This window comes from Macadamia integrifolia, unplaced genomic scaffold (assembly GCF_013358625.1).
Source record: "Macadamia integrifolia cultivar HAES 741 unplaced genomic scaffold, SCU_Mint_v3 scaffold1452, whole genome shotgun sequence".
Classification (NCBI taxonomy): Eukaryota; Viridiplantae; Streptophyta; class Magnoliopsida; order Proteales; family Proteaceae; genus Macadamia; species Macadamia integrifolia.
The window spans coordinates 100,344-124,095 of NW_024868208.1; the positions used below are offsets into that span (position 1 = coordinate 100,344).

Below are 23,752 nucleotides of genomic sequence, written 5' to 3' on the forward strand. Positions count from 1 at the left end.
TTTTTTTTTTGGTTCAATAGAAGAGAAAAGCAAATCAGAGAGGGAGAGAACGGTAGGAATTGTTGGGGATATGATATCTTGAATTTTCTATATATTTGTAGAGGATTCTTTCCCCGTAAGCTATATGAGAGGCATTTCTACAATATATATAATAATAATAATAATAATAATAATAATAATAATAATAATAATAAATAAAAATATTATAATCATATTCTCAATTGATGATGAAGCATTATTTTATCTCATTATGAACGTAGACAAATCTTCTTGAATCACACAAATCTGTATTCATTGTGTTATTATTTGTTCTTTATTTTCCATTTTTTCTACATCACTTTAGTTTACGTTTCTAAAGTAACCATACATTGATAACAATAAGTTGTAACCTTCATTTGTGTACATAAAAAAAAATCTTTTTATATATAAGACAAAATAACGTCAATAATGCTGACATTTTGACTACTCAAAATACACCTTATTCTATAGAGTTTTGCACTAGGTCCATTGTGGTGCCAAGCTTGGTGTTCAGTGTTGGGCACACCAATGTATATATTTTTATCTTTCATTCCTTTTATCATCATTATCTTGAAATGAAAGTGTTTGAATGCTAGGGAAATTGTAATCTGTTACATTAAAACATTAGCACAGATGGTGAGAAAAAAAGTGGAGGTGTTATTTGAGAGCCATGGAGTAAAGTTGGATGACCCCATATATGATGCATACCTTGGTGCAAGAGAGTGTAAGATGGAACTTCTACCCACCATGTCCCAATCCGGAGCTAACTATAGGTGTTGGACGGCATTCCGACGTGGGTAACCTAACTGTGTTTCTAAAAGATGGGATAGGCAGTTTGTATGTTAAAATGGAAGATGGAAGAGATGCCGAAAAAAAGGAAGAGTACTGGGTAGAGATTCCACCAGTCCCAGGAGCTCTGGTCATCAATGTTGGGGATAGCCTTCAGGTATATAACCATAAGTGATATCTAAAACTCAAAACTATGACTTGAAATGCAATTGAGTTAAATCGACACATGACTCACTGAGTCAAAGTGACAAGTCGATGAGATAATAACTACTGTCATCATTCACTAAGCATTTTTTTCCTTTCTCTTCTCTGGTGTGCCAGATACTGAGCAATGGGAGATACAAGAGTCCAGAACATTGAGTTTGAACTACAAGCGCACATTCGAGGGTTTCATGCCCTCAACCGACGACTAAGATTGCGCCATTTCCTCAAGTAGTTGAGAAGGATGGGATGGTTCATTACAATGAGGTCTTGTTTCAAGATTACATGAGCAACTATTTCACCAAGGCTCATGCAGGGAAGAAATCTCTTGATTTTGCTAAGATCACTTGAGATTATCTTGGACATTATTTTCTTTTTTCACCTGATGGATCGGATGATAGTAAAAAAATTTTATATAATGTGTATAAAATGTAGTCCTCTACCCATTTTAATTAAATAAAAGGTTGTTCAATATGTCACTATGAAGAGTGAATTGATAGGCTTCACTATTTTTTTATTTTCATTTAACAATAATGTAATAAGATTGATAGTTATGTAATTTCACATTTGGTGTGATCGTACTAACCGTACTTAGTCTTCTTCCCACTTACCCTCCCTTGTGACGATCTCCCACAGCACTCACCTTCCCCCACAGGTATTTTGAAGGTTTAACTTAGGCAATGAAAAAGTGGCATGATGCTTCAATGATGCCTATGCCGGGGCAGAAGGTTGGGTAGTCTTTGGCAATGCGATTGAGAGTGGAGTTGTCTACTAAAAGAAGCACCAAGGGATTGAATATTCAACTAAGAGACTATGAGAATCAACTCATTTTTGGCATGACCTTTGGATACCAAATGCACCCTGTTTGAGTAGTGTTCTAAATCTGGACCCTATGAATTCTCTATTAAACAAGGTAAGTGAAGCTACACCTGCTTATCACTTTGCTCACCGCTTATCTTCCATTAGACATTGTGAATATTATTTTGAGTAACCCCCTCCAACCAACTCAAGATTCCTAGAGATGCAATCTGTCACATAATAGAGCTTCTACTGTTAAATTAGCAGCTAGATATTACAAAATATTTCCAACTCTAATCCCAGTGGAAATTCCAACAGGTGTAAATGCTCTTATCTATGCTCTCACTGGTGGTGATTCTTTTGGACTTGGACATTCACCCGAAATTTAAAGTATTTTTTTGGAGACTTGTTCTTGGATGAATTACCACAAAAGACTTGTTCGAGATGGATGACATTAGACCCAATACATGGCTTTTGTCATTCCCATCCTGAATCTACCTGACGTACATTTTTATCGTGTGATTTCATCGAAAGGATATGGGCGTCAAGCCCTCTTGGGTTGAGAACTGAGTTTTCCTCTGCTTTTAATTTCCAACAACTTATATTGTATCTGTTTAATTCCAATACTATTCCAGCTGATTGCAATATAGGTTTTTTCAGGATATTTATTATCATCTATTATTTTATTTGAAAACACATGAATGAGATTGCTTTCTCGAATGGGAAGTCGAACCCAGCCAGTATCTTGGGGAATGCAAGATATTCCATGTATGAATCATGCATAAAGCAATCCCTAACCAAGGACATTCTCTTTTCCCCAACCCGAATTATCCCTAACCCATACACAAACCACACCATTCTAATTTGTTCAACTTTTTCTGACGACTTTGGGCATGAGAGGATGGGCTAACAATTTATTCCATCAAAATACATATTTTTCTTTTATGTCCAATTATGTGCGGACAAAAGACCATATTGAGGCAAGCACAAGGACTCTACCATTTCGACTGAAGCAACTAAGGAGATAAGATGGCACGTGGAGGAGATTTTGAGCAACGCTAGCTAGTGATTTAGAACCTTTATAGTACCCTAGTACCAAGTTGTGGCCATTGAGCATTTTAGCTATTGTTTTTGAAATACAATTTAATCCTAACCGTTTTTTATTTAAGATTAGGCCTACCAATTAACCTTTATAGGCCTACCAATTAAATGTGATCCTCAGAACATGCACTTGTCTAGTATTCTTTAATAGATTTTTATTACTTATAGAAAAAAGAAACTAAGGGACTATTAATAAAGAACCTTTGAAGGGCCTCTTCATCCCAATTAACCATCTTCAGTTCTACACCTTCATAGGCCTTCCAACTCAAATGGCACCAACCTTCGCTGACCATAACTCTCTGTTTGACTTTGTAGTCCGGCAGGGTTACGGCGTCAAGGGTCTCGTTGATTCCGGCTTACAGAAGGTGCCTAACGTATACATCCAACCTCTAGAAGAAAGGATCAGTAAGCAAGACGCAGGAACACATGTAGCTCAACCCATCGACCTTTCGGAGCTTGATGGACCTAACCATGGAAAAATTGTTGAGTCTCTCACAAGGGCTGCGGAAACTTTTGGGTTCTTCCAAGTGGTGAACCATGGTGTGCCTGTTGAACTGCTTGAGCGTCTCAAAGATGCAGCTCACCGGTTCTTTAATCAACCAGTGGAGAAGAAAGCAGTGTATCTGAAGGGGGTGAGTCCTAGCCCGTACGTGACATATGGTACTAGCTTTCTCCCAGAGAAGGAGAAGGAATTCAAGTGGAGGGATTTTTTGAGCATGGTTTATACCTCTGATGATGATGTTATGAAAGACTGGCCAGAAGAAGTCAGGTTAGTCTTACACCATTAGGTTAGCTAGGAAGGTTATTATCCTTGCTTGGATAAGAATTCAGGAGGAGGGGAGGGGGGTGAGTTGGGGTTCATCCTGAAATGCTACTGATCAAGTCTGGGTTTGATCATTAGGGATCCTCTCCAACACCAACTATCCTTCAACGATCCATCCAAGGGTTAGAAGCCGTGGACATACATTCTCAGGTGATGACAAGTGTTAGGATGTGTGATCAAACCTTCCAGCCCTTGGATGATCATTGGAAGGGCATCTGAGGGTATTGTCGTTAGAGAGGAGCCCAATCCAACAAGATTGGCGGTGTTGAGTCTGAACCGTCTTTTCATTTTTTTTTATTCCGACCTGCAAAGCAGTGAGCTTAGGTGGGCTACACCAGAAATGGACACATTTAAGGTTCACATACCCCTCCCAATAGGGGAGAATTGGGTCAAACTAGAAATTGAATATTTCAATGGTTCTATGGCTGGGCAGGTTTTAAAACTTTAATCTTCATCCACATTGTTCTGATGATCCGAACAGGTTAACCTTTATATAACTGTTGGTGGTATGACGTCTTGAATTCGCTATAAACTTGTAGTGAGGATTCTTTCTTTGATGGAAATCTAAAGAGATGTGAAGATATGCATTATAATTTTATTCTTTATTGATAATTAAGTAGGAACTTAGAGGGGACACGGTACTCTGCCTCAGAAAGCGAGGTCTCATCATCAAACTTTTGCCGTTGCACCTAATTTCTTGGGACCACCACACGAGAGTTTCTATCTTGGACTGACCCGGTCCTGTGTAAGCAATATCACAGTGACCCCAAGGACTAATCAGGTCAAAGATCCGGATACCTTGGGTATCAAAAAAAAAAAAAAATCTCATCTCACCATAGACGACAATCTTACTGAATTACATAAATCTATGTTCATTATATAATTATATAATTTTAGGTTTTCCATTTTTTCTGCTTTTTTTATTCCATCCAGACTTATACAATCTGATGGATCGCCTGGCTGTTGGTATAACTTTGTTGGGCTGCAAACTACCTGGCTGTTGGTATAACTTGATTGGGCTCCAAACTACATGTATGTCATAGGCTTAAGAATGGGACTATTGCTTATTTCAGCTGACCATGATCACAAGGGCATTTTGTTGTTATATGGAGGGCTGATGTGATTAATCCAATCATTAAATAAAGGAAAATTTTTCCTAAATCTATGGAGGACCATGAATGGATCATCCACCATCTTAGGGTTCATAAATTTCTATAGAATTTCAGTACCTTTTCAAAATACCCTTCTGATACCTGTGTGGCTGTGTGCATCTCAAGCACCGTGGTGAATGAGAACTACTTTAGAATTATATATGTGTGAAACTGTGTGGCTAGCCCATGGCACCTACAGGGCCCACCATTTAGTGGATTCTTGTTGCCTTATATTTCAAATACCCAGAATCAGGGTCCAGATTTGAATTGTGTCCATTTATTTATTTTTATCTTTCATGCCATTTATCATCGTTTTCTTGAAATAAATTATTTGATGCCAGGGAAGATGTGCTCTGTTACCTAAAGACATCACCAGAGATGGCGAGAAAGATAGTGGGGGTGTTATTTGAGAGCCTTGGAGTGAAACTGGTTGACCCTATGGTTGATGCACACATTGGTGCAAGAAAATGTAGCATGAACTACTACCCACCATGTCCCAATCCAGACTTAACTGTGGGCGCTGGCCGACATTCCGACATTGGCACCTTAACTGTGTTGCTACAAGATGAGATTGGTGGTTTGTATGTTAAAATGGACTATGGAAGAGATGCTGAAAATAAGGGAGAGTACTGGGTAGAGATTCCACCAGTCCCAGGAGCTCTGGTGATCAATATTGGGGATAGCCTTCAGGTATGTAACCATAAACTTCTCTAAAACTCAAAAGTCAGCAAGACTTTTGAGAAGGATGGGATATCAGATCCTCTCCATCCGGGGGGTGGCTGGAGAAAGACCAGCCAGATAAAAATATGAGAGAGAAAGTTCCAACCAGACTTTCTTGTTTTGTGTCTGACTGGTCCTTCTCCGGCCACCCCTGTTTAGAGAGGATCTAAATCTAAACTTGAAATGTGCCCTGCAATTGAGTTAAATCGACACATGGCTCACTGAGATAAAGGTGGAAAGCAAGCCAAGAGTAAGGGTTTGCATCGGCCATGAGGAATAGTGAAAGCGGTAGTTGGAGAGGTGACTGGGTCAATTAGAACGAGCCGAGTTAGCTTCTACTCATCCCGTTGGATGAAGGAAATGAAAGTCAGCTCGACCAACTCTCACTGGATCTGTTGACCTATGATTGGCGAATAAAAAGTGGGTTTTCCTTTGCAACCATGGAATTTGAAACCCAAGAAGAATAAGGTAGGACTTTGAGAGCTTACTTTGTAGGGTGAAGGCAGTTTAATGGACGCTGTGGTTGGTGTAATGGACCCTGGTGGTTGGTACAATAGTCTAGCAAAACACGCGATGGGAAACTAGCTAACTTGCTAACTATAACTTGAGGTCCGCTAAGACCAAAATACCTTTAATGGTACATGAGTAACCCAAAAAATACACTTGATAGCTTGAGGATTTAATTTTGACAAACTTAAATGATGATCACGAATAAAGTAAACACAATCAAAAACACGAGATGGAAGAACAAAAAGTGGATCAAAAGGAACAACAAAGAATGAGGAATACCACAAAGTAAAATGGAAGAAGGCATACGATTAATAAGATAACAAGCAAGTAAAAATGCATTTGCCCAAAAATATTTTGTCACCTTCATTTCAAAGAGAAGGGAACGAGCAACCTCCATCAAATGTCAATTCCTTTTTTTTTCAGCAACTCTATTCTGTGAGGAATATTTGAATAGGAAGATTGATGAATCCTACCACATTCTACCATAAACTGAGAAAAGGGACCATAAAAATAGTCTTTTGCATTAGCACTACGCACAACTTTAATTTAGGCGAGAAACGAGAAATACAGCTGGGAAAGAGGAAGATTTGATCGGAGGCTTCAACAGATTCTCACACACGCCCATCAACCTTCCTCCCTTGGTTTGGCTTTTGTTCATCATCCATTTGCAGGAAGACAAAGGAGCTAAAGATTAATATCCAGGAGCAGATCCGAGCGATGAGAGTCTCATGTTTGGCAGGTGATTGAATCCTCTGGAAGAGAGGTTTTCGGAGATCTGTCTGGGGTTGTGATGGGTGAAGGAGATCGAGCGACCTGCCTGACAGGGGAAAGAAACAATGGCAGGCTGCCGGAAAGAGGCAAACAACGATTGATCACGGATTTTTTGCGCCCTGCGTGTCCCTCCACTCCTGATGTGGTTACTGCGGTGGAGCAAGGGGAGGAGAGGGAGGATGAGAGAAATAATGAAGATGGACAGCCAGTGGATCGGAAAACCCGTAAATCTTATGCTACGGTGACAAAGAAGACTCTCCCTGACGTGGAGGATCTCCCAAATCCGATTCGTGTTGGATCTCTGACGAGGGTAGTGATTCCACAGGAAGCGTATGAAGAGAAACTGGAGACTTTTTCCTTTGCGCTGATAGGCAAAGTAAACTTCAGATTTGTATCTATGGATGATATAAGGTGCGAGGTGGTTGCGAGTTGGAGGCTAAAGGGGAACGTGAACCTTTCTCCCCTAGGGAAGGGTTTCATTCTATTTCGTTTTGAGAAGGAGGGAGATATGGCCTCAATATGGAGGAGAGGACCGATCAAAGTAGGGGGACAAATTATTCGCTTTCAGAGATGGCGCCCAGATTTTAATATTAATGATAATGACTCTCACACTAAGCTCGTTTGGATCCGATTCCCTGAGCTTCCCATGGAGTATTGGCATGAGAGAATCCTATTGACCATGGCAAAGGTAGCAGGAAGGCCTGTCGCCCTGGACAATAAAACATTAAAAGCAACAATGGGTAATTATGCAAGAGTCCTAGTTGAGATGGAGCTCAATGGCGTTAGAGTTGAGGAGATGCAAGTGGAACGAAGACAACCGGGAAAGGAGACGATATTCTGGTTCAATCAGCGAATCGTCTACGAAGACAATATGGTTCGATGCTTCTCGTGCAAAAAACTGGGACATCATGCGAACCAATGTAGAGGTAAAACGGTGGGGAAAATTGCAGTTGAGCAGCCTTCTCATAAGGTTGGCGGTGGTCACGAAGCTGGCAGGGACGACAATCTTTCACAAAAGGAAAGGAATATGTGGTCTCCTACCAGAATGGTAGATGCAGCAAATGGGAATACTTCCCAAATCAGTAATGAGCCAAACGTGGAGGGCTACCTTAAGTGCCAAGATTTAGTGGTGGACTTAAATGGTGAAGAATATTTCCCAACTGAGAATATTCCTCACAATGCTATGGCTGGGGTGGATCCGATGGGTGTTGGGCAGAGAGTGGATAATACTTTGGACGTGGATGTCCTTGGGTCGACCCGGTCTTCTAACCCGTCTGAGAATGAATCGCAGGCATCAGGTGAGGAGAGCGATCACAGGGAGGGTGATATTCAGGTCAGGGAACCTCAGACACAGAGGGAGTACTCTCAAATGGTACGTGCTTTACGACCACGGCGCAAAATTAATTACAAACCAGGTGGAAGGGGTGGCAGAGGGGGAAAGAGTGGCAGGGGCCAAGTTTGGGAGGGGGTTGAGAATAATTTGACTGAGCTTTCTCAATCGTGCCTGGTGGAAGGCCGAGTAGTTATTCATCATAAGGAAGTGGAAGAAATAGATATGATCATGCAGCGTGTTGAAGGGTCGGATAGACTTGGTAAGCACGTTTCTGAGACAGAGCAGAATGATGAGGCTGCTCACTACTCTGCCTCCATGTAACTATTTATGAAGGTTTTCTTCTGGAACATCAGAGGAATTAAGAAGGCGGCAGGCAGGAATGCCTTACGACAGTTTATTAAGGATAGAGCTCCGGACATTATATGTATAGCAGAGCCGATGATTGAGGTAAGTGCTTTTCCAAATTTATTTTTTAATAAATTGGGATTCAATAGTTCTTTCATTTACAATTGTAGAGTAGGGAAACCCTCTAATTTGTGGATTTTATGGAAGAGAAATTTGAACACCCCAGATGTTGTCTCTGAGTCTGAGCAGCACATTTCGATCATTATTAAGTGGGAATTGAAAAGGTTTCAGATTTCTTTCATTCATGCCAGCAGCTTTAGAGTAGGAAGAAGGGATCTGTGGTTGAAGCTAGTGGCTGATCTCCCCCAGCCTCTTCTTCCTTGGGCTATAATTGGGGATTTTAATGCGACTTTGTTCTCCCATGAAAAAAGGGGGCCAGGGAATTTTAGTATGGGTTCAGCTGCTGAGTTTGGTGCTCTGGTGGATGCTTGTGGGATGGCCCAAGTGCCATCATCGGGGAGGAAATTCACCTGGTCTAATAATAGACGTCGTGGTAATGTTTTGGCGGTTCTGGACAGATGTTTTTGTAATGAAGAATGGATTGACTTTTTCCAGGATTGTGGACAACGGGTCCTCCCTAGAATTGCTTCGGATCATTCTCCATTATTGTTCACCTCAATTTTATCTCAACGGCCCGGTAATTGCCCCTTTAGGTTCCATAAGTTCTGGATGGAACATGGAGATTTTGAGCAGGTTGTTGCTACATCATGGGAAGAGTGGGTCTCAGGGAATCCGATATTTGTTCTCATGCTGAAACTCAAAAGGCTGAAGGGTGTGCTCCGTAATTGGGGGAGAGAGGCTTTCCCGAATTTCAATAAAGCCCTTGAGGAAGCCAAGGATAAGCTAGCGCAGGTGCAACAGACTATTGAAATAAATGGCATGGATGATCAGTTGTTTGGGTTAGAAGCGGATGCGAAGACCTCTCTACTAAAAGCAATGGAAAACCATGAAAAACTTTGGGCCGAAAAAGCCAAAGTTAGATGGATGAAGCAAGGGGATCGCAATTCTAGGTTTTTTCATTTTTCTGTTAAAATGAGAAGACTCAGAAACTCTATAAGAAGCCTCAAAACTCCTGATGGGACTTTGGTGGAAGGTAACGACCAGATAGGGAATTATACAGTTCAGTCATATGAGCAATTTTACAAAGCTGTGCCTCTAGTGGAGCATGTGGACCTTCTTGAATCTATACCTATGATTCTTAATCAAGGTGATCAATATGTGCTCGATGTCTTACCAGGGAATGAAGAAATCAAAAGAGCTGTTTGGGACCTGGACCCAGATAGCTCTCCTGGTCCGGATGGATTTTCTGGAGCTTTCTTTAGAAGATGCTGGAATATTGTCGAGTTAGAGGTGTGCAATGCAGTTAAGTATTTCTTTAGTACTAGTCAATTGCCCACTGGTGTGAATAACAATTTTTTGGTACTTATTCCTAAGGAGGAGGGAGCATCTTCTATCGATAAATTCCGGCCACTGTGTATGGGGAATTTTTATTGTAAAATTCTTTCCAAAATAATGGCAATGAGGCTTGCTAAGTTGCTCCCTAGGCTGATATCTGAAGAGCAGGGGGCATTTCAAAAAGGAAAGTTAATCCATGACAACATCAGTGTGGCCTCAGAACTGGCCAATATGATGTTTGCTTCTATGAGAGGGGGAGGTCTGGGATTAAAAATTGACATCAAGAAAGCATATGATACTCTTTCGTGGTCCTTTATGTTTCAGGTGCTGCGTCGCTTTGGATTCACAGAGAAGTGGATAACATGGCTGAACCAAATTTTGATATCCTCTAAGATATCGATTTTGATTAATGGAAGTCCACAGGGATATTTTGGTGTGGAGAGAGGGCTGAGGCAAGGGGACCCAATATNAAGGAAAGTTAATCCATGACAACATCAGTGTGGCCTCAGAACTGGCCAATATGATGTTTGCTTCTATGAGAGGGGGAGGTCTGGGATTAAAAATTGACATCAAAAAAGCATATGATACTCTTTCGTGGTCCTTTATGTTTTAGGTGCTGCGTTGCTTTGGATTCACAGAGAAGTGGATAATATGGCTGAACCAAATTTTGATATCCTCTAAGATATCGATTTTGATTAATGGAGGTCCACAGGGATACTTTGGTGTGGAGAGAGGGCTGAGGCAAGGGGACCCAATATCTCCCATGCTCTTTATTATTGCGGAGGAAGTGCTATCGCGAGGCTTGAAGCATCTGATCCAGAATAATAAATTGAAGCCAATTCATGGGCCTCGCGGTGTCAAAACTCCTGCCCATATTCTCTTTGCTGATGATATATTCATCTTCTCCAATGTTTCTATGAGGTATGTGAGGACTCTTAAAGAATTTCTTCTAAAGTACCAAGAGTTTTCTGGGCAGGGCATCAGCTTAGAAAAAAGTAAACTTTTTTTGGGGAAAATATCACCTTCCAGGAAGCATCGAATATCTGAAACTTTAGGCATTCCCATGTGTACCTTCCCTGCAAGGTATCTAGGTGTGGAAATCTTCAAGGGAAGGATTAAAAAAGATACTTTGTTGCCGATTATGGACAAGGTTAAGGGGAGACTGGCGGGTTGGAAAGGGAAATTGCTGTCAATGGCTGGTAGGGTGGAATTGGTTAAATTGGTGCTTTCGGGAATGCCGACCCATAACTTCTCTGTTTATTGGTGGTCTGCATCTCTAGTGGCGATGATGGAGAAATGGATGCGGAATTTTATTTGGACAGGTGATGTAGATACGGTTAAGGCTGTCACGATGAAGTGGGACTCTATATGTAAGCCCAAGGATGAGGGAGGGCTGGGTCTTAGGAGACTGCAAGATTCCAATAAAGCAATGCTGTGAAAATTGATTTAGAGGATCAAAACGGAGAAGAGAGCAGCGTTAACCTTTCTTAGAGCTCGATTCCTAAAGAAGGATGGAAGATCCTTAAAAAAATGCAACACCTCCACTATATTTGCAGGTCTCAGGAAAATGTGGTCCTTTGTGGATGACAAGGAGCGCTGGATCATAGGGAACGGTCAGCTTGCAAATTTCTGGAAGGATAAATGGTGGGGTCCAAACTCCATTATGGAACTTCTTTCGCTGGATAGTGACCAAAGTCTCTATGTCAGCAAAGGTGGGGGAGTTTATCATAAATGGGGAATGGCGCCTACCTGAGGTAGTATCTCCTATGCTTAATGAAATTTTTGGACAGATTAAAAAGATTGACATTCCGAGTTTGTAGATGGAGGATTTCAGGGTGTGGTCGCTAGTTCCTTCAGGGTATTTCTCCTCAAGGTCGGCTTGGGAGGCTGTTAGAGTGAAATCCTTGAAGGTGAACTGGTCTTCTTTGATTTGGAAGAAGAATCTTCCTCCAAGACACTCCATTTTTGGATGGAGAGTGGTGCATGGCAGAATCCCAAGGGACGACCTGGTTTGCCAAAAAGGTGTTTATCTCCCATCCAGATGCAACCTGTGTGGAAAGGCTAAAGAAAGTATGGTTCATATTTTTTTACACTGCTCATTCTCCATATCAATATGGAAGAGTTTTTTAGATTTTTTTGGAGTGGCGTGGGTAAATCACCCAAGCATTCAATCATTGTTCAAGTGGTGGAAGAGGAAATCTCAAGTGATTCAGACAAAGAAGCCATGGAAGTTGGGTTTGCTCATCACTATCAACCATATTTGGTGGGAAAGAAATAAAAGAAGGCAGGAAAATAAAGAAAGGGCAGTGCAGTATGTCTTTCAAAGTATAAGGCAAGAGGTTCAGCTTTGCTGTGATGGGTCAAGTGAAGAAGTTCATTCGATTTTGGACTTGATGACCTGCAGGAAGATAGGTTTAAGTATTAGAAATCCAACTTCCCCTTCACCTCTTGAGGTTCACTGGTGTCAGCCTCCCAGGGCGTGGATGAAGATCAATGTGGATGGTAGTTCGCTTGGTAATCCAGGTAATGCAGGTGCTGGTGGTGTCTTACGGGACAATGAAGGCAAGGTAATCGACTCTTTTAGCATTTTTCTGGGAGTCAAACAAATATATGAAGCTGAATTTGAGGCAGTTTTGGAGGGTATTCTGCTAGCTAGACATTATCATGCTAGGGGTGTTTGGATTGACTCGGACTCAGCGTCGGTGGTCTCAGCAGTTCAGAGAAGGGAGATTCCATGGTTCGCCCTGCAGAAATGGAGATCTGCCATTCCCTTTTTGGAGTTGGTGCAATGGAAGATCACTCACCGCTTTCGTGAAGCTAATGTAGTCGCTGATTTTCTAGCTAGGAAAGCATCTAAATCTTGTACTTCAGAATTCTCGGTGGAGTTCCCGAGACATGTAGTTGCTGAGTTAGCTTCAGATGCTTTGGACAGGCACCGTTTTCGATTTGGCTAAGCCCTCTGCTTGCTCCCTCTGCTGATGGCCATGCCGAAGGTGGAGGTTGCAAGTGGGTTTAGTGGGATCGGCCTGCCCTTTTGTATTTCTCTTTGTTTTGTTTTTTTCTCTTTCAATAAAATTACCTTTTAGCAAAAAAATAAAAAAATAAAATAAAAAATAAAAAAATAAAAAAATAAAAAAAATCATAATTCTAATACACCATGAATCGTTTCAATGCAAGAAGGGAAAACAATATATTGTTCACCGTCGATAGCAGATTGTTTTCAGTGGAGCTTGACGCAGCCATTGATACCATTCTTGTACGAATGAACAACATTTTTCTTCTTCAATGGAGATAGAGTTCTCCCCTGAGTATTTTCTCAATATGGTTGACTTTGATCTTACTATTGACCTAAATTCTATTTTAGGGTTTGCTTGAGTTCTTGTTAAAAGGGGAGTATAATCTGAACTTAGGATTCATCCTACCTACCCCCCTCCACCCACCCACCATTGCATATAGACATGGTTATGTAAAAAATGTTAGAATTTAAAGCATCATAATTCTTAAACCATAATAGCGATTTTACCCATACACCATGAATCGTTTCAATACAAAAACGGAAACGACATACCTTGAGCAGCCTTCTTCTTTTTCAATGGAAATCAGTTTTTCTTCTTAGTATTTTCTCAATACACTTCTCTAATAGTTGAAATTAGTATATAACCATATAAGGGGACCTAGTTTCTTTTAATAACATAATGTCCATCTCTCATTAAGGTAGACCAATCAATTAGAGAAAAAATGTTCTCTATTTGCAACCAAACTAATATGGTGGGAATCCTTAATAGAATCCAAAATATTTTACAATTAAATTAAATATTGGATTTTCATAATGGAACCCAATCAATGGTCAAATGGGACAAATACGGAAAATAGAGAATAATATCCTACAAAAAATTGTCATTTATTAGATATTTAGAAGTCATGTAATCACAAATGCTGATTTGGCCTAACGTACCCCTAACAGAGGGACTCAAAAAAGGGGAATCAAGAACATGTAGGAATCTGACCATGACTAGTCAGCAGGTTCCAATCTCTACATTCTTTAAGGTTATAAACTGCTAGTGAAATAAGGGGTTATAACCATCTATCAGAGTAAAAATCTTGCCTTCAAAGTGTAAGCAAGTCATTTAAAAGTCATAATCAAGTTAAAATCTCTGATCTTGTTCCTGAAAAGGCCCTCCCCCCCCCCCCGCAGGTGTCTCCGTGAGAGAGAGAGAGAGAGAGAGCTGGATTACCTTGATTCGTATCCCCAATTAGTTGACTGCCACTAAGCTAGAAGCTCATCTCCACAATCTCTTGTTCTTACTCTCTAGTCCAAACTAATGAAAGTATAAAAAGAGTATTGCATGTTGTTTTCAGCAAAGGAACTTGATCCGCTCGTCCTTGTCACTCTTGCGCCAGTGCATGAGCAAATGGGAGGATGTACATGGAGCATCACAATGTACGGGGGAGGGCAGCAACGTGGTATTTTCATGCAGCTTGTGTTTGGGTGGAGAGAATTTCAGACTGGTAGGGCTTTTATGTTTCCTTGAAATTTTTACTATATTTAATAAGGGAAAAAGAATACTGTCCACTTACGACCACAATAAGAGAGAGGAAAAATTGACATATTGGCCAAAGAGGGATTGTGGTATCTACATGACCACAATAATGGAGGCAATTATAACCGAAGATAGGAACAAGGAGTACGTTGTAACTACCTGCTAACTATGAGACAGATAGATTAAAATGGTTGAATCTGTCAAAGGAGCCTGTTGGAAACATAAAGGGAGACATTGGCGAACTGAAAAGGCATCACCAAAATTTGAACAAACCAAAATACACAATGTGTTATTCTTTATCTTTTCGCCTTTTTCATGTAGATTGTTAGAATTTCTTTTTAGTTCTTCATTAGTGTAGGAGTAAGTTTCTCTTGAACTTCTATAATCATCTCAGTTTTTCGAGTAAAGGTTAGCATTCCAACATTTAGTTCAATCTTAATTTATGTAGCTCCTGTGAGGAAGTGTTAATTCTCAATGATTAGTGATTTTAAATCACTATAGCAATCGGGCGAACAGAGAATTCCACTTTGCTTATCAAAAGAAGTCAAATCCCCATTTTGGGCTATCAAAAGCTCTAGCATGCCTGGGAAAAAATAAATTAGTGAAGGAAGCAAATTGTAACCAACTCTTGTTCAAGGGGTCTACATGTAGAAGCAATGTGTCAAAAAGGGAAGAGAGCATGCACATAATAACGTAGCATGTCCGTCAATTTCTTATTGATTTTTTTTGATAAATAGTATAAATTAAAGGGAAATGTACACATTAATGATATGTAATTGAATCGTGTTCGTTAGCATGATATTGACTATTGGATGGAATATAATGCATCCCAACCGTTCGTTCCCATTAACGATGCATCACCAATGATTCGCCATCATTGTAACATCTCCCCTCTCCTCCCCCTCCCCTCCTCTCCCCTCCCCTCCCCTCCCCTCCCTCTTCCTCTCCCTCTCCCTCTCCCTCTCCCTCTCCCTCTCCGACTGATTCTCCTCATGTCCAACATAACCAAACTTCCCAACCCCAACCTATCCCATCCTCGCTCTATAAGTCTAGCACCCCTATCAATTTCCCCTTCAACTCTCCCCCCGTACCCCTACCCTTACCCTTCCCCACTAATTGCCTCTCCCCTACATGCACTCTTCCATACTAGCCGGCCTCGCACTTACCCTAATATCGCGCCCCCTCATCTCGCTTTGCCCCTCATCCCCCCTCCACGCCAATCCATACACCCCATCAAATTTCTGCATCATTAAATCCCAAAACCCATGATTAAGGATCTAACTACAAATTTTTACTACAACTAAGGCACTGTTTGATAACGTTTTTACTGTTTCTAGACAGAAACAACAGAAACGGTTTTTCACGTTTTCGAAAATAAAAACGGATTTTTTGGTGTTTGATAAATCTGTTTTTCGAAACGTTTTTTGCGGACATAATGCCACTAAAAAATCCAATAGTATCATCGGATGCCCAAAAGGGAGAAAGGGTTCGGTTGCCTATTTTTAGGTTTAAATAGTTGAGAGATTTTATCTGGCACAATAGCCTTTTTTTTTTCTCTCTCAAATTTGTTTCTAGAAACGACGAAACAAGTCCGACTTGTTTCGTCAAAGTTATTTCTAGAATTGTAAATAGGCATAAATTTTGATTATGTTTCTAGAAACGGGTGAAACGAAACAACTATATCAAATGCTTTTTGAGTTGTTTCTCTGTTTCTAGGAACAAAAAAATACAAAAACGACAAAAATGGAACGTTGTCAATTAAACGGTGCCTTAGAAAACCAAAAACCAAGGACAAAAGGAGGGGGGAGAGAGATGGAATCAGCCTTTTGGTTTATGCATGCTAGTAATTGTTTGGCCATATGCTTTTCAATTGCTTTATTCTTCCTTGGTCATCATCGATGCAACCCAACCACCACCAATGGACATTTGTTGAGGAATCGTCTATTTAGTTTTTGGTGATAACTAAACCATAAGAATGTGTTTGATAGAAATGAAATATCTATCCCTTGTCATATTATTGGTTAGTATGCAGTATAGTTTGTGGAAATTACTTCACGGTTGATCAAGGTTCTTGATTATCCGTTTAAGGTACCAAGTGACAATTCAATGGTCATCATGTGCCTTGAGTAAGACCAAGTTTGTTGGATATATATGCTCCACTCCTACAGTGGATCAAGAGCTTTTTAATTCACCATTCGAAGGCATCTCTAGGCTTAGGATTTTATTTTATATATCTCTTGTAAAATTCTATGCAATTCTCATATCATAGACACTTAAGACAAAAAAACAAAAAATCAATTTACTTACAACGGTGTACCTTGACTTGGGAATTTTTGAAGGACCGATCTCTGAAATTAACCTAACTTAAATTGAACGCTTTTGAATTAAAGCATATTAGAATAACAATGAAATCTAAGTTACTCAAAATCGAATTAGAATTATCCTTAAGAACATATGATGCTTCAATGCATTGACTCCATGGATTTCAGAATCCACAATTTTTGGGAAGGCCCAATTAGACCTGTTTAAGACCTATTTAACACAGGTCCATAGCCCGATTAAGGCTCATTTATGACAGTTCAATTCTAGCCTGAAACTAATTAGTCCAATTATAAATCGTACCATGCCCACCAAAACTAAGTCTGTTTAGCTAAACGGGCCTCACAGTGCAAAATTTAAAACTGATTAAGCCCGACTAAGCCTGATCGGATCACGGTAACATTGCATCTTCACTACATTCTTCCAATCTCCCACATTGCAGTCCGACTAACCTTAACCTCTGCTCCAAACGAACACTCTCAGCAATGGTTGCAAACTTGTTGCCCGACAGTCCTCATAGGCAGCCTTACTCCACTACACTTTGATTTAAGTTACGTGCAAGTCTTTCCGCTGATGATGCATTCTTTTTTCCATTGTTGGACCCTGATTTTTTTAGGGCAACTGGGTGCCTAGCACGTATGTGACGAATAAAATCATCGGAACACATACTCAACATACAAACATGCATCCCAAGAAACTCTCAATCGTCAGAATGCGAACTAGATGCCCGACCGCTTTGGGGAGGATCTCGTTTCTTGTTGCATAGGCCGGCCCCATCTTAGTTCACTGTGTCATCTTTGGGAAGCAACGGGAACTAGGGAGTGAGGATCTAGATCTCGGTGGTTCCAGTCAAAAAGAGAGTCATGGACTTCTGACTACCTTGGGTTTTTCTTTTTGGGTAAAAAGTACACGCACCACAATTCTCTTCCGTCCTTACTAACAAGCCAAACAATATTTTTCTTGAATTGGTAGTCTCTGGCCTTCGCACCAATCAAGTAGAGAAAAAGTTGGTAAAACCACCATGGATAAGAAGTGTGCACTGTGCATGGCATTATATACTTTGACCTTAAAAATTTTGTAACATATATTGAGCCATCCAATTGAGTTAGGGGCTTAGGGCATGAACTTTGCCAGATGTCTTCTTGTTCAGTGTTTTGATATGTCCACTTTGGCATGACAAATGGGTGAATGCAGGCAATTGTGCTTCATTGATAAATTGGGAAGTGGTTTTATATCTAGGAGCACAATCTACGATAAATGGGGTTGCACTATTTAATAGAGGGGTAATCTAGGTATTCTAGAGTAATAGTGAAAGCGGAAATTAGTAAAAGTACTATGATTTTGATTTTTTTTTGTTTGATACCCAGGGTGTCCGGATCTTTTGACCCGACTAATCCCTGGGGTCACTATGATACTACTTACACAGAACAGAGTCAGTTCGAGACTGAAACTCTTGTGCGGTGGCCCCAAGAATTCTTAAGTAATAGTGAGAATGGATCTATTGCTCGCATGATCACTTGGTCTTACAGATGAGCATCCAGCATCTGTCTCACTTCTTACCATTACATGGTGAAGAGGGGTATATTTGAACGCAAAAGTGTTAGATGCTCACTGTACGACCATATGATCATACAAGCAGCGGATCCAATCTCAGTAATAGTGGATGGGGGAATTTGGTATAAGTATGCTTTTAAAGGGAATCAGAAAAGTTCTCTAGTAGGAGAGGCTGAGTTGTTTGAGTTGTCATAGGTCAAGTTTATGTGAATAAATTTTTTTTCCCATTTCTAATGGATTTTAGCCACAATGGCATTGCAACTGAAAATATTGCATTTGGAAGCAGAAACATGAGATGCGATTAAAGTCAAGATCACCATGGGTTCAGTTGGGACTTCGAACCTCAGTTTATGGGATTAGGTCTTATATCACGTGGACCCCATGGATCCCACTTCCCACCCACATCCTTTCTAGTTTGGAAGGCGGCAAGAAAAATCACCTTTTTTTTTTTTGGGTAAAGAACAAATTTACTGATGGCGATAAACATGTGTACAACCATTAGCTTTAGACTCACAAAGTCTGAGAAGCCAAGGAGTGTAATATGGGCAATCTGTCAAACACATGATAGACAGGGCCTTCCGTGCTAGGGCATCTGCAATACTATTCAGAGCCCTTAGAATACAAGTGAAAGAAATGGAAGCAAATAAAGAACACTGCTGCCTAATATTGTTGACTAGTGTCGCCGCCTCCAGAGGTGGTACTTCATTATAGTCTTGAAGTAAATTAACAATCTCCTTGCTATCCGATTCTACTTGAAGATGTAGATATCCTAACGCCAAAGCATGAGATAAAGCAAATCTAATGGCCAGTGCCTCTCCTTGAATTATTGAACTTAGGCATTGAGGAACTGAGATGGCCTTAGTCAGTCCTCCAAACTGGTCTTTGAAAATAAATCCCAAACCACCTTCTGAAGTCCCTCGGGGAAGCGCCGGATCACAATTAACTTTGATACAACCCGGAGCTGAGGGTGACCATTTCTCAAATGGTGCATAAATAGACCCGCCCGTTGCTACATTCTGTCAATGATCCCTTGTATTAGCTGTAGTGAATTCAACATAAGCCTTTTTCACCAATATTATCACTTCTTGTGGGGTCCATATCTTGACATTGAAAACGTGATCATTCCTTGCATGCCATAGATACTAGCAAAGGAAAGATGCTCTAGAAAGCGACTCACGAGCAAGCTTCTTATTTGATCGGAATAGAGCATCCTAACTTCCTAGTCATTCATGGAGCAATGGGATATGATCTGATGGGGGTGAGTATGAAAGGCTACTGCCAAACCAAACCAAGCGTGCAAAAGAGCAACTAAGAAAAATATAATCAACTGATTCCTTTTCTTCGTGTCAGTAACAAGGGTAATGAGGGGTTAAGGTGTCTATTGCAAGTCATAAATTGTTTATCAAAATTGAACAATCCATTATATTAACTGATTTGGTTTTAAAATAAAATCAATTTAGCTCGTTTAGAACCGATTAAATTGATTAGAATCGATATACTATTGAACTGATTATACATATTAAACCGATTAAAAAATTGATTAATCCTCACATTCTATGTTAACGAGAATCTTTATTAATTAGTTTCGATTTGAGATATTTGAACCATCCATAAGCAATTCGGTTCTGATTTCTACCTGCTTTCATATCTAGAACTGGATCAACTCAAATCAAACCGAAACGATTAATTGATAAGAACCAAACCGAACCAATAGCGGATGACTCACTGTGAATCTGAACTGCAAATCTTTCTTGAGAAACTAGTGGGAAAGGGAACTTGTAATGGTGCAGAAGAAGGAACCGCGTTTGACAGTTAAAGAGATCGTTCCCCATCGAGTATGGACTATGGAATGAAATTACGATCGCCATCATGGAAAGAGATATTCTACCAAAAATCACTCTTACGTTACTAAAATACCAAACGTTGCTTTGACGTAAAGCTGATGAAAATGAAACAACCCGGAATATGAGAGTGAAATTAGGAGGTATTGAATTCCTCTGTGGTGTAACAGGGTGTCTGACGCACATCTTTATAATAGTCAGAAACATTCATGCACGGAGCCCAAGGCGATCACACGCAGCCTAAGACTTTTCTGAACGTTGAAAACGTGCCAAGCACCCTATTGCACCACAGAGAAAACTTGGTCCAATAAAATGTAAAAACTAAGAATATTGGATATTGATATAGTCCATCGGTGAATAGATTCTCATGTTTTGTGTGCTAAATGTTTTTCTGCAAACTATGGTATCTTTCAAAAAAAAAAAAAACTTAGCACGCTGAAGTGCATACAGCACTAAAAAATATATGCTAATATTAGAAGTACGAAAAATTAAACTACCAAACACGAACTAACACAACATCAGAATTATTGAAAAACCTTTCAATATGAAGAGAAAAATCATGAGACAATTATGAGAGCACTTCACTAAAATCAAATAAGAAAGACAATGTTTTTCTCTATCAAGTTTTTTTCCAAAACTTGAGATTTACAACAAGAATGAGAAAAGAACATTAACAATTGAAGAAACAAGGTTATTTCATAAGCATTAACAAAATGACATTTCCACAAATAATAATAATAATAATAATAATTGAAATGACATTACTCTACCTATAAAAGCCATAAATTTATCTCTCAGATAGCATAGAGAATCAATCAAAACACAAACACTAGTGTCAATCACCCAGCTTTATCATGAGCATGATAGATAGCAAAAAAAATAGCACAAATATGAGATTCTGCAGAAATTATACACTTCTTCTCCAAGAGCTTCAAAATAATTTTTTTTTTGTTAAAAGATGATATTATTAAAATAAAAGGGGAAAATACACCAACATAAAAGAAAGGGAACACAACCGAGACCCCTAGAGAAACTTACTCTCTCCACCTTCGGCATGGCCATCAGCAGAGAAAGCAAGAAACACCCTAGCAGAATCTAAATCTATGCCTGTCCATTGCATCATTTTCAATCTCCATCATAATATGACTGGGGAATGTCACAGAGGTCTCTGTGATTCCTGATTTTGAAGCCTTTCTTGCCAAATAATCTGCGACCACATTTGCCTCACGAAAACAATGAGAAATTTTCCACGAAATAGAATTCAAATATGGGAGAATCGCTCTCCATCGTTGAAGCACTAACCATGGAACTTGGTTCTTCTGCACAGCAGACACTACACCAGCCGAATCTGACTCAACCCACACTTCAGTCGCCCCATATCTCTTTGCCATGATTAGTCCTTCCAAAACCGCTTCAAACTCAGCCTCAAAGATTTTTTTAATGCCTAAATAAATACTGAAAGAGTTGCAAATCTGACCCTCTTTGTTACGAGCAATGCCACCCGCACCTGCCCTTCCTGGATTTCCCAGAGAACTCCCATCTACATTGATTTTAAACCAATTTGAATGGGGTTTACACCAATGAACTTCTAGAGGCGGAACATACTTAGGGGCCTCTACATGTAACCCCAATTTCCTGCAGCATAAGAGATCGCTGATACTCTTCACTTCACCCTTCGAACTACCCAAGCAAAGACCAATCTCATGGCAAATTAATTTAAAAATATGCACATCAGATCGAGCCTTGTCCTCATGGCTTCGTCTATTTCTCTCCCCCAAAAATTTCTCTTTTTTAGAACTCTACTGCATATTTACAATGTGTCTCTTTGTTTCCTGCAACTCATTAGAGAAAAATTGGTTTGCTAACTCAAGATACACTGACTCCACATAGAGCTAAACCCCACATGGCTCAAGGAGCAAAAAATTCCAATTTGAATCGTATGAAATCGATTGTATTTGCCCGAATTTGTCCTAACTCGGTCAAAATCAATACACATAGAATTGAGATTAATCAGAATCACCCACCATAACCAGCCTCTTTGTAACCTTTATGGTTTGTAGATCATGTATTCAACTTTGAGGCCAAAGGAAGAGTGAAGAATCACAACCCATCAATTCCAAGTTGTGATTCTTTCAATTCTGATCCGAATTCTAAAACTGCTAGGTTTATATTTCTTTGGCTAGCTCTGACAAAATCTGAACTTCTTGAGAATCAGATTATCAATATGGCTGGTTCAATTGGCAACCGGTTCGGTTTGTATGCTGGTATCATCCACAAAATGCATCTCCTTTGCCTATCGAAAGTGGATTTATGTCAATCTAAAGCTTGAATTAGATGCATGTATGACAGTGACATTCAAACATCTTCATTGTATTGTAGGTCTGCTAGTGGTCGGTTTGACCTCAAGAATAACATTGAGAGTAACTTTGATTAAGGGATGACTAATTCCCTTTTCCATGGAAAGAAACTGATTTTAGAAGAAAGTTGAATGTGGATATATAAACATTTTCCTCATCCCTAATTTCTCACCTAATCTCCAAGCCTGAAAGTTTGAATTTTTAGGTTAACCAAATATGGGGTTAACCAAGCCTACAATAGTGCGAGTCTAGTACAATGGATTTGTTTCCCCCTAAATTGTTTGTTTGGGTTGAAAACAACCTTCATTTGCCAAGTGTTTTGTAGTGGTCCATATTGAAATTATAGTGGAGCTTAATGGGTGACTTGATCTTGTAATGATGGATCAGATCCTCTCCAACTTCCATGGATGCTCAGCGGCATTCAGCAGTTAGGAGCATCTGGGCGTACACCCCAACACATGAGCACGCAGCCCAAAAAGCTCCTAGTCGCTGGATGAATGTTGGTGACCCTTTGGCATTGGAGAGGAATAAGTCCTTTTCAAGTAATGTTACATGTTATAGCTTGTCCGATAATTTAACAGTTCAACAACTTGGGCAACATGAGATGGCGATGTGATAAATCTAACTGTTAGATATTAAAAATGGTTAGAATTGATCATGTGTTAAGTTTAAAACAGAAATCAATCATAGATGTATGTATCCTCTCAATCTTATTGGCATTTTTCTCACCAATAGGGTTGGTAGCATAGTGGTGAAAATACCCTCAACCATCATCAATTGAGTCGGCTGGTTGTGGATTTGAGTCTTGGCATGCCTACTATCACCCATTGGTCCTGCAAAAGCATTGTTTACCAGAGGCTATGATCACTACCATGGTGCACCCTTTTTTTATTACCAAAAGAAAAAAAAGGTATTGGCATTTTTCTCTATTTAATAACCTTTTTCTTTTTAATCATGTTTTAGAAACTCAATTTTTTCCCATTGGATTTTCAAAGCATGTTTGGATAAACTTCACGCGGGTTGAAACTTATATGTGAAGGGGTACTTTTGGGTCTACATATTCGAAACGTTTTCATTGGACCCAACATGGATCATGGCAGGTATTTGAACCATAGAAGGCATTCC

General features: G+C 39.9%; 1 protein-coding gene and 1 pseudogene across 1 annotated transcript; both read left to right on the plus strand.

Annotated features, from left to right (window-relative positions):
* LOC122063774 overlaps positions 1-1,359 on the plus strand; it is a 3,803-nt pseudogene extending 2,444 nt beyond the window's left edge.
* A 1,778-nt stretch (positions 1,360-3,137) lies between these two features.
* Positions 3,138-5,595, plus strand: LOC122063776 (scopoletin 8-hydroxylase-like). Its single transcript, XM_042627480.1, has 2 exons — positions 3,138-3,676; positions 5,223-5,595. Exons 1-2 carry the CDS (start codon positions 3,177-3,179, stop codon positions 5,593-5,595), a joined length of 873 nt encoding a protein of 290 aa, XP_042483414.1. The 5' UTR covers positions 3,138-3,176.
* Positions 5,596-23,752: the final 18,157 nt, after the last annotated feature.

Bases quoted from the DNA above. Each gene is read 5' to 3' on its own strand.
- LOC122063776 (XM_042627480.1), top strand. From the start codon at position 3,177: ATGGCACCAACCTTCGCTGACCATAACTCTCTGTTTGACTTTGTAGTC. The intron at 3,677-5,222 runs GTTAGTCTTACA...ATTTGATGCCAG, and splicing joins GACTGGCCAGAAGAAGTCAG to GGAAGATGTGCTCTGTTACC.